Genomic DNA, 11,434 nt, shown 5'->3' on the forward strand with positions numbered 1-11,434 from the left:
CATACCTGAATTGGCGGAGCGCTCCTGGAGCGCCATGTTGCCTCGTACACGCATGCATCCGTGAAGGTGCAGCGGTACATTGAGGACGTGTGGGGGGGCAGCATCTCTGCGGAGGCCTACACGCCTGCGTCGTTCCTGTGCGATGTGCCCGAGCGCCGGCGCCGGGTGCGCCTGGCGCAGTGGCGCACGGGGTCGCACTGGATGGCTGAGGAGACAGGCCGGTGGCAGCGGCTGGACCGCACCCAGCGCCCATGCCCCCACTGCCAGGCCCCTCTAGAGGACGTACGCCACGCAGTGTATGACTGCCCCCTATACGCTGGGCTGAGGGAGGAGTATGCTGAGCTCTTCCACAGTCCCGGCCACGCCTTGCCCTCCCTGGCCGCCTTCCTCGGCCAGGCCAGGCAGGGCCGGCTGGCCCGGTTTGCCGACCGGTGCCATGAGGAGCATGCTGCTGCCCTGGCACAGTGATTCCCCCGGTTCCCTTGAGTAGGGCCCAGGCATCTTTTGCCCGGCCTTGGCTCCCGACCCACCCCCTCCCCCGCAGGTAAGAGCAGCGTCAGCGTCAGCAAGCAGCGGTCAGCGGCAGCCCCACCACCCCCACCTCCACCTCACACACTCACTGGCCCTTGCGCGATGGCACGCCGGCATGTTGGCATGGGAACGCCAAGCCCGGCACGGTAGCGGCGGCTGACTGAGTAATGGCACAGCCGACCGCCGCGGCAGGCCACTTTGCACTCCTGCCTGCAATGCATGCACCCTTACATGTGCAGCCTTCTGGTATTTTCATGTGCCTGGGAGATGTGCGGGCATGGGGGCCCATGTGCCCCATGCCATTTGAGTGCCCGGCGGCGGCGCTGCCTGCCGCCGGGAGCCCGCACCAGCATCGGCACCCGTCGGCCTGGCAGGCCTAAGCTGCTAAGGATCCCCACGTCCCCCACCACGTTGTGGGGGTTGCGTGTCCGGCAGGACGGGGAGCGGGGCCAGGGTGGGGTGACCCTGGGACGCTCAGCTGGGGGGAGGGTGGTCGGAGCCATGGAGAGGGTGCTCCATGGTCCACCCCCTCTCTTGATGCCCCTTGATCACGTGTGCCCCCTGCCCAAGGTCTGCTCACGCGGCCTATCATAGCGGGGTGACTGTAACACCTGGGCCCATTAGGGGGCGTCGGTGCCGTTGCAGCCAGACAACGGTATACGGCAGCAGCTGCAACTGTTGAACTTGAGAAGCTTGCCTGCGCGTTGGTAGAGGAAGGAGTGGGGTGCTCGTGGGCCCAGTGGCTGGTGGAAAGTCTGGATTGCAACATCTCATATGCACAGACTGCTGGTCTCGCTGCGTGCCTGCTCCACACAACACACCTTGTGTTCAGAGCCTGAGGAGCCTGGAAAAGCCTGTCTGCGTTCTGGGAGTTCACGAGCGCAGCTCAGGCCCGCCCACTCAGCCCAAAGTGCGCAGCAGAGCCCTCCCTCCTGCTCTGGTGTGCGCAGGAGCAACACTTCAGGCCTAGTTCAGCAGGCCGAGGGGCAGGGGCACCTGCCCGCGGCAGCGACAGCGGCGATGGCGCAACAGGGCGCAACCCCTGAGCCAACGACAGGCGACGAGGCAGTCAGCCTGCTTCTGGCAGAGCTGCAGTCCATGACAGGGGCTGCACCATCGCAGTGCGCACCCCCGGCGGCAGCGGCAGCCAATTTGGAGCAACAGCAGGGCCGAGCAGCAGCGCAGGGTGCCTGGATTCGGGGGGGTCCGACGTCGACGGAGCTAGGTGCCTTGGGCAATATAGGTTTATGTTATGCATCAGCAGACGAAGAACCGGAAGCCGGGGTGCAGGCGCAGCTGGCTGGGGCAGCGGCAGGCGCACCGGCGTCACAGCAGGCACCGCCGGCAGCAGGGGAAGCCGAGGTGCAGGAGCAGCCAGCAGAAGCAGGCGCGGCAGCAGAGCAGCAGGCAACCCATGCGGCAGCAGAGGCCGAGGCAGCGGGTCACGCGCCTGCGGCGCTGTCCGAGCAGGCAGCCAGAGAGCAAGCAGCACATGCCGAAGCTGAGGCCGCAGCAGGGATGGGATAGCAGGAGGCTGATGTGCAGCCGGCCGACAGGGCGGTGGACCTGGAGGGCGGCAGCACTTCTTGCGCAGGTCACACCATCTCAGAGGCGGTGCTGGAGCTTGGAGAGGGCGTGGCGCCCCCCGAGCTCCACAAGTACCCCAGCCTTCAGGCGGCGCTGGAGTCAGCCGTGGAGCGACACCGCGCGGGGCTCTTCACCCCCCCTCCCCCTGGATTGAAGATTGGAGGTAACCGGTCCGGCATAGGAGTCGAGGTGAGGTTGACGCATACGAAGCTGCACATTCCTTAACTTGATGGCCTGTGGCTGGCACTTATTGTGCGTTGGTCCCGCACGCTAGTTAAGGCAGTGGCAGCCGGCCTTCCCGCTGCAGGTGCAAAGATATAATGTTGAGGCTGAAGTGGCACGCATGAAGATGCCCGCGGCAGTGGTGGCGTCAGACTTGAGAGCAATGGCCTCCTGGATCTGGCACAAGTGTTGTGCTGCCGTGCCCTCACAGGTGACCCGCTGCACCTTGCACCACTTGGGGTCAGACTGGAGCACTCCCGCCACGCAATTGCAAATATTGGTGCCCGGCCTTGGCTGCAGGTTGATGCTTCAGTGAAGATGGAGCTGAAGCTCCCAGATGTGCAGTACGGCGAGGGCGATAGCCTGCTGCGAGACCTCTGGTGCGGGCAAGCAGACCAAGTGGCTGCAAGCGCACGCATGCCGTGCCATGAGGCAACAGACAATGGCCGGCATAATGATGTGTGCTGTATCCGGCCTGCCCACGCCCTGCAGGGGACTAGAAACAGCCCAGGATTGGAAGGAATTCATTAAGCGCACGATTCCTCGCAAGCCGGAGGAGGGTGGAGCTGGCAGGAAACAGAGTCGGCAGGCGGTCGAGCAGGTCAAAGGCCAGCGGCAGCAGGAGCAGCGGACGCCACAGCACCACGAGCAGCAGCAGGAGCAGCGGCAGGCGCATGGGGCTGGGGCTGGGGGAACCTCTCGGGAGCAGGTTGTTTCTGAGCCGCCATTAGCCAGTGGGCTGATACCGGAGGCCGGTGGCTTGGAAGGCAAGGTCCAGCGCAGGTGCGCAGCCCTGGCTGGGTGGGGCAGGCGCCGAGGCATGCTTGCGTTCACTCTGCTGGCAGCAGCGCTTGTGGCGCATGGAGGCGCAACAAACCGCTGCCGGTGCTGCCTTTCCTGCAGGTCTGCCTCAATGCGGCAGTGTCAGCTGGGCGGCAGAACATGTCATGCACACTCCTCCTCCTCTTCCCCCTTTGAAGAGCTGGAGGATGAGGGTGAGAATGGTGACGATCATGAGGAGGAGGAAGAAGAGGTAGAAGAAGAGGACTCCTCGGAGGAGGAGTTCCCCTCAGATGAGGAGGAGGAGGAGCAGGGGGGGTCAGCATTGGGGCATGCATCTGGACGGCGGCGTGCCAAGCAGCCCCGTTTGTATGCCAGCATTGAGCGCATCATGGGCGAGGCTTACAAGCTGCATCCCAGCGAGGTCATCGAGCTGCGCGAACCAGCCGAAAGGTTCCCTGCAGTGATGTGTGGGCACGGCATCGACGACTACACAGTGCGGGTGAGGTCTCTCTTTTGTTGAGCTCAGCAGCTCCATGCAAGTGCGTTTGTGAAATGGCCAGGTCGGCTGCTGCATCCCACTGCTCTCTGGTGTGCTGCGGTGTGCTGCAGCTGACCACATATGCGAGGTTGGGGGGCCTGACCAAGGGCCTGGCGGCAGCCGTTGCCGACGTGGAGATCATCAGGCAGTGGCGGCGCAGCCTCGATAAATCCGTCATGCCTTCTGAGGTGATGCGCAGCACGGCCCCCGGCAACCTGTGTACACTGTACCTTGCGCCAGGAGTGGTTGCCACCCTCCACCCTTTGTGTTACAGTCACCCCGCAGCGGCAGGCTGAGGAAGCTGAACCGCCAACTGGTTCTCTTGCTAGATTGAAGCCAAACACTGAAGGAAGAGTCATGGCTGCAGGTGGATCCTACACTTGAGCTCAACTTTCCAGACGCCAAGTACGGCAAGACTGACGGCAGCGAGGATGATGGCCTGCTGAAATGCATGAGGTGAGCTTCTGCCGGCAGGCTGAGCCACACTGCGCAGGAGCCACACTCAGCCACGGAAATTCTAACATTCCATGCATGCATCAAATGCGTGGACGGAAGGAGGCAAGTTGAGGGTGCCCTGAGCCCCCCAACTGCCCCCTTCAGGTCAAAAAAGTTGAGGACAGGGCCCATGATGAAGCGCTTCCTGGAGGCAGCACTCAAACGCATCAGCCACCAGAGAGTTTCGGCTGGTGCTGCCCACGCGCCGCGCCCGGCGTCACTGCGGCAGCCCTGGACGCAGCAGCGGCAGCAGCAGCGGCAGCACAACCAGCAGCATGACGGGGCGATGGCTGAGCAGGAACAAGAGCCCCAGCAGCAGCAGCACGAGGAGATGGCCGAGGCCGAGGCTGAGGCTGAGCAGCAGCTCCACCACCAAATTCAGCAGCAGCAGGAGGACAAGGAGCAGGAGGAGATGCTCGAGGGGGAGGAGCCGGCAGCAGAGGTGGCGCAGCACCTGGAGCAGCCGCCACCCACTGAGCTGGTGGAGGTGGATGATAATGATGATGATGATGATGATGATGAGGGCATGGAGGTGGCGCAGCAGGCGCAGCAGGCCACCAGCACCGGCCACAAGCGGCAGCTGGATGGAGACAGCACCGACGCTGCGGCTGCTCCAGACCGCGCTGCCAAGCGCCACCAAGCTGACCCGGGCCCACCCTCCCAGCCGCCCACACCTGCGGCGCCTGCGGTGCCGCATCTGACCGCGGCATCCGCGCAGCCACTGCGAGAGCCACGCAAGCAGCAGCCGCCTGCGCATGAGGAGGAGCCGGTGCCGCCGCCGCCGCACTTCCAGCAGCCGCAGACTTTGCCTGCAAATGCCGGCCCCGATTCCCCGCTGAGCCCACGCGACCCCCGCCTGCCGCAACCAGGCAGGGTGCACAGCGGTGTGCAGCCAGCAGTTGCGGCCGGGGCGGGCCTGGCTGGAAATCAGGCGGCAGCGGGCACGCAGCATGCGCTGCAGCCGAATGCAGAGCCGCAGCAGCACCTGAACCAGCCAGCGTAGGTGGTGCGGACTCAGCAGGAGCACCAGCAGGAGCAGCAGCAGCAGGCCTTTGCCTGTCCGCTGCCAGATGCTCAGCACGGCGCGAGGGAGGAGGCCCCCTCCCCACAGTAGCCCCGCATGGCATCTCCTGTGCAAGCCGCAGGCGGCTCCGCAGCCGAGAGCCATTCTCAGGGTGCCGGCAGCGGTGCCGCGCAGCCTCTGGCGCTGGAGGAGCTGGCTGCAGCGGAGGCAGAGCACTGCGAGGCGCAGGCCGCTGGGTTGCTGATGCAGGCGGATGGCACGCTGCCTGCGCTGCGCCAGCTGGGCATTGCAGGCCTGGGCGGGCCCACCCTCCTGGTGAGCTTCCTCTGCTGAGACAAATCGTCCAGGGATGCTGGAGAGGTGTCTGTTGCTGCCACCGATGAGAGCCTCTGGTTACATGCCCACCTGCCCGTCTGCCTCCCTGCCACCCGCCCCCCCGTGCAGGCAATTTGGCAGCACTGGGGCACGCTGTCGCAGCACGTGCGAGAGGCGCTGCTGCCTGGTGTGCTGGAGGTGTGGCCAAGCACTGCCGGTGGGCCAAGCTGGAGCGGCGGCTGGGCAGGGCATTGAGGGACGAGCTGCCGCAGCTGCGGGAGGAAGCGGCCAGCTCAGGGTCTGGACCTCAGGGAGCCGGGGAGCCGGAGAGCGCAAAGCTGCTGCCTGAGGCCATTAAGGCATTTGAGAGGGAGGCAGGGGCTGAGGCTGCTGCCCGCGTCGCCGCGGTCCCGCGCTCGCTGGACCTTCTGTGGCTCAGCGGCAAAGACATTGGCGGCCAGCTGCTGGAGGTGTGATACAGGGCTTGGACAAGGCAGCTGCTGCCTCGGCGGTGCCTGGCACCCTTGCGCGCGCCTGCCCTTGGCTTCCACAGCTTCCATGCCGCCAACAGGCTGCGCCTCAACTCCTCTGCCTGCCCCTCCCGCCACGCTGTGGTGCATCTGGGCGCAGCTGCAGCCCGAGGCGAGGCGGGATGTGTACAGGGCCGTGCTGTTGACGGCGGCACAGGGCGACTGGGGCCCGTTAGAGGCGCACCTGCGCCTGGCTGTGGATGTGTAGGCGCACCGGGCGGCGCCGAGAGGCTGAGCTCCTCCTGGCAGGCCAGGCTTTGCTCAAGTTTACATGCGTGGATGCCCAGATGCAAAGCTGCAGCATCCCTTGCCTGCAGTGAGATTTTTGTACAGCTGTCTGTTTCCCCTCTTGCATTTCTGGGTGCGAGCGGGAGGGTGGCAGGCTGCGCCTTGGATCCTTTGTGTGCCCCACGCGGGCATGCTGCACTGCCCCGGCCGCTGCTCCCCCTCCTGGCGCTTGATGTACATGTACCGCCGCTCCACCATGGAGCGGTCTTGCTGAAAGCTCTGTCTGGCCAGCCCTTTTGCTTGTGTTCCACCACCCTGGTGCATCTGTTGCACCCTAATTGAACCCCCGATTGTTGATTTCTTGTCTAGCTCCAAGCCCGTGTGTTCCCGCTCGTCTCCCTACTTCTGTTGGCTTGCACCTCTGTTCCAGCTGCACCCATCTCCCCTTGGCGTGCATGGCCATGCATTGCAGTTGCCTCCGTTCCCGCTCCCCTCATTTGCCCCCAGCATATCTGGCCCTTGCGCCGCTAGCGCTTGATGTACAGTGTTGTTTCTGGGACTATCTGTAGACGCGTCTGCGCCGGGCGCTTCCTGTGTAGGCGGCGGCAGCAAGAACACAGTTCTGTTTTTTCAGACATGCCAGGCCTTGCTGTGTTGCGTTTCTATTTGCGAGGCTCCACCTCATGAGCCTGTGTGTGCCCGCTCATCTCCCCTCCATCTGCTCCTTGTGTCGACCATGCCATGCTGTGCCTCGGGCATGCTGCGCTGCCCCTGCTGTTCCTTCCCCTCCTAGCGCTTGATGTACATGTACCGCCGCTCCACCATGGCGCGGTCCTGTAAAGCACGGCAGCGGCACATGGGGCCTGTGATGCAGGGCAGCGGCAGGTGGTCTGTGAGTCAAGGCAGCGGCAGGTGGCCTGTGAAGCAAGGCGCATGGCGTGTGAAGCAAGGCAGCAGTTGTCTTCTGGTCAGTCCTGTGTGCCAGCGCTGCCACCGGTCGTCACAGCTCCAGCCGCGCTGCACCAGTCGCCACTGCCCCACACAGCAGCCCGCACCTGGGGCTCCAGCTGGAGCAGGCCCCGCAGCGTGGCGGTGCCGCCCACGCGGCGCAGCAGCGTGTCGCTCACGCAGTCCCTGCGGGGCAGGGCAGGGAGGCGAAGCGCAGGGAAGGCCAGCGTGGGTGGGCAGCCTGCAGGGCTGTGTGCGGCGGCCGCCCGTGCTGCGGCTGCCTGCCCGCCCACGCGGCGCAGCAGCGTGTCGCTCACGCAGTCCCTGCGGGGCAGGGCAGGGAGGCGAAGCGCAGGGAAGGCCAGCGTGGGTGGGCAGCCTGCAGGGCTGTGTGCGGCGGCCGCCCGTGCTGCGGCTGCCTGCCCGCCGGCGTGGCCCGTGCCCAGCCCTGTGTTGCCCAGCGCTGGGCTGGCGCTATGCACAACCAGCAGCTCACCAGTGGCGCCAGGACCAGGCGTTGCGCTCCACCTGCGCCTGCTCCCCCAGGCGCAGCCCGGCGTTGGGGATCTTGTCGCGGCACTCGCGGCAGGACGACCTCCCGCTCCGCGCGTACTGCAGGGCCGGGAGCGCATGGCAGGAAGCTGTGGCTCCGCGGGACAGCAAAGCAGGGCTGTGGCGGGGGCAGCAGGCGGTAATGTGGCCTATGGCAGCGCTGGCAGCTGCGGAAGCGGCTGGGGCGGCCCGGCAGCCGGCGGCGGGCGGCAGGTGGCAGCGTCCCGAGGCGCCGGATACATGCGCCTGGCCGCTGTTGCGGCTCTCCCAAGGCCACCTCGACGTAGTAGAGCGTCTCCCCCTGGCTGTCCCTGGCAGTCCGCGTCTGGGTGGTGGTTTTGGTGCGGGTGATGGTGCGGGACATGGCTGGCCCGGCTTGCTGAGGCACAGACTCTGGAGAGCTCGTGATAGAGCATCACAGCAGCAGCTGCAGCAGTCAAGACCTCTCGCCCCTACTTTCCTCCCGGGGCGGCCGCCAACGTCAATTTACATGTCTTTACATGGCGGGCAGCTCTGTGGGGCAGCAATTGAGATCGAGGAAAGCAGCCCTGCTGCCCGCCTGACTGAGACATCTAGCTGCCTAGAGCGGCCGCTACGGCTTCTGCGCCAGCTGCAGCGCTGCCGCCACCTGCGCGACGTCCAGGCCGCTGAGCGGCGCCGAGGGAGAGGCCGACCGCTTCTTCTTCTTCTCCCTCCTTTCTTTCTTCTCCTTGTGCCTCTTCTCCGCGTGAGCCTGCTTCTCCGCCTGCTGCAGCTTTTCCATGCGCTGGGGCAGCTTGTTGGGCTGCGCGGCCGCCGCCGCCGCCGCCGCGGACGCCACCAGCAGGCGCTGCTGCGGGGCCTGCACCGGAGCCGCCGCGGGCTTGGGCTGCACCGGCGGCTGCGTCGGGGCCTTGGCCTGCCCCGCCGGCAGCACCGGCCTGGGCTGCGCCGGCTGCTTGGGCTGGCCAGCGGGCACAGGCTGCTTCTGCACAGGCTTCGGCACGCTGGGCGCCTGCTGAGGCTTGGGGGCCGGCGTCGGCTGCTTCAGCGCCGGGTGCGCAGTGAGGCGGACGGCGGCGGCCTGGGTCTCAGCTGCGCAGGCCGGCCGGCCGCCGCCAGCTGGCGCGGCGCCGCCGCCTGGCGCGCCGCCGCCGAAGCCGCCCTCGTCTTCAGAGCTGGACAGGTCACTATCGTCGCTGTACAGCAGGTGAGCGTTGGGCTCCGCATTCTCGCCGCTGCCTGCGGGCGGGAAAGGGAAGGCAGGCAGGCAGGCAGGCCGCGCCGCGCCGGAGCTCAGCAGCAGCAACATTGCGGGCAGCCGACTGGGAGCTTCAGAAGAAGGTAGGCCTCGCCTTCGGACACAATCCCTTCCGAAGAAGATAGGCCGTGGGCGCCCAGCCGACATCCTCGATCCTCGATCCACACCCGCCCCGCCCTCCCGCCCCGCGGCCGGGCCCACCTTTGCCTGCCTTGCCCGCCAGCCCTGCCGACAGCTGAGGGTTGTACTCATCATCCTCGGAGTCGGCCGCGCGCCTGGCACCGCCCTTGGCGGGCTTGTCTGCAGGCGGCGTGCTCAGGCGGTGAGGCAGGCGGCGGTGGGGTTAGCAGCGCTCAGGCAGTCGGGCCTGCCTCCAGCCAGCTCAGGCCCCCCCGGCTTGAGTGCCCCAGCAGACCAGGGGCCGGCCGCCGCCGCTGCTGGCTGCGCGCCCTGCCGCGGGCGGCCGCCCTGCCCTTCCTCCGTGCCGGCTGGCGTGACGAGCGTTTCCATGCTGGCATGCATTCCCGGGGGGAAACTCCCCGCATGCATGTCACGCCAGCCCGTGCTGGCCCTGGCCTCTGCCAGCCTGGCGCCCACCTGGCGACTCTTCCCCCAGCAGGCCCCCCATCCCGCCGTCCTCCTGCTCGCAATAGTTGGCGCCGCCGCGGGCGCGGCGCCCCCGCCCCAGCTCCTCTTTGGCCTGGTTAGGCGGCAGCGGCAGCAGCAGGGACGGGTGGTAAGGCTTTGAGGCGCGAAACGCACCCCAGAGCCCACGCACCGGGGGCGCTGGCCACCAAGCGACAGGCAGAAACGCAGAGGAAGAAACAACGGCCCAGCGAAATAAAAAGCAAGTAAGCAAGCAAGGAAGAAAGAAGGCACACAGGCAGCGCCGCTCACCGCCTTGTCCTGCTCGTACTTGCGTGCCCGCTGCTGGATCAGCCGCACCATGGCAGCTTCCATCTCGGGATTGGCGCCTGCAACGCCCGCGCCGCCGCCCTCCTCTCCCACCTCGCCGCTGGCCTCCCGCTCAAACTTTAGCGCCGCGGCGCCGCCGGCGCGCACCTCTCCCAGCAGCGTGGCTGCGGGGTGGGAAGGGGGTAGGGGAGGCGAGGGAGAGGTCAGGCAGGTGGGTCGGGCAGCGAGGGCAGGCCTGGGCGAGGGCAGGCCAGCGTGACTGGGGCATGCCAGCAGGCACACGCATGAACTACCACACACCACGCCAAACAGAACAGCACCCAAATTTGAAATCTGATGCGCAATGCACACAACCAGGCGCCCACCCGCGTCCGCCCCCGAGGCCAGGTCATCCGCAAAGACGTGCTGCCGGTCCAGCAGCTGCGCCAGCTCAGCCTCGCTCAGCGCCAGCTCAGCGCCCTTGCCGCCCTTGCCGTCCTCCTCCGCCGCCCGCATCAGGTTGCCCCAGCCTGCAGGCAGCACAGCCAGCCAGAGCATCACAGCTGCCGCCCAGCCGGGCCCGGTGTGTGTGTGTGTGTGCAGGCGCAGCATCGAGCGGCCGCTCCCCTTGCCGCCACTCCCCCTGCACGGCGCACGCTCCGCCGGCCCTGCCCTCGGGCGGCGCGCCGATGCCGCCAGGCGGTACATACAGTACAGGTGATACACACAGTACAGGCAGTACATCCGGTGCCACCCACCGTACAGCACTGAGCTCTTGATGTCCTCGTCGCTCACGTCCCGCTCCCGCCCCAGGTGCTTGGTCACCAGCTCCTCAAGCTTGCGCTTCCTGCAGGGAGGCAGGCAGCCAGCCACCGCCAGGGTCGCGCGGGTGAGTGCCCATGCAACTGTGTGTGTGCGCGTGAAGGCCAGATGGATGGGCATGCCGGTGGGAGCGTGGGCGTGGGCGTGCGTTGTTGGGGTGATGGTAAGTATGCGTGGGGACGCGGGGGCACAGCCGCCTCCCGCAACCCCGCCCACCCGCCGCCACACCAACTCGCTTGGCCGCCAGCGCCAGGGCCGCCCGCCCCACCCGGCGTGGCTGCCGGAGCAAGGGCAGCGCACCCCCCACCGCTGCAGCACAGGCTCACTTGGCGGCCAGCGCCAGGATGCGCTCCTCCACGCTGCTGGCTGTGTACAGCTGGTACACCAGCACCGTCTCCTCCTGCCCCAGCCGGTGCGCGCGCCCCTCGGCCTGCGCAGGCAGCGGCGCGGCGCGGCGCACGTCTCCTCATTAGCCGCTGGCTCGGGGGTGGGTACTGGCTGAGGGGTGCCGGGAATGGGCGTGCATGCGGGCCAGACACCCGCCACGCACCGAAGCCCAGTCAGTACCATGACTACCACGCACACTCCATTCCCACCCACGTGCTCGAAATCCAGCCGACAATCCCGGCTGAACCTCAACAAGAGCGCCCAAACACACGCTCGAATGCCCGGCTGACTCGAATGCCCACCTGACTTCATCCCTGACAAATCCAGCCCATAATCCA

At 66.9% G+C, this 11,434-nt stretch overlaps 1 protein-coding gene across 1 annotated transcript; it reads right to left on the reverse strand.

Moving 5' to 3' along the window:
• Positions 1-7,042: 7,042 nt before the first annotated feature.
• Positions 7,043-8,117, reverse strand: CHLNCDRAFT_138278 (hypothetical protein; the record flags this gene model as incomplete). Its single annotated transcript, XM_005844873.1, has 4 exons — positions 7,043-7,087; positions 7,309-7,387; positions 7,698-7,813; positions 8,031-8,117. 4 exons carry the CDS (start codon positions 8,115-8,117, stop codon positions 7,043-7,045), a joined length of 327 nt encoding a protein of 108 aa, XP_005844935.1.
• Positions 8,118-11,434: the final 3,317 nt, after the last annotated feature.

The sequence above is a fragment of the Chlorella variabilis genome (assembly GCF_000147415.1).
Source record: "Chlorella variabilis unplaced genomic scaffold CHLNCscaffold_20, whole genome shotgun sequence".
NCBI lineage: Eukaryota > Viridiplantae > Chlorophyta > Trebouxiophyceae > Chlorellales > Chlorellaceae > Chlorella > Chlorella variabilis.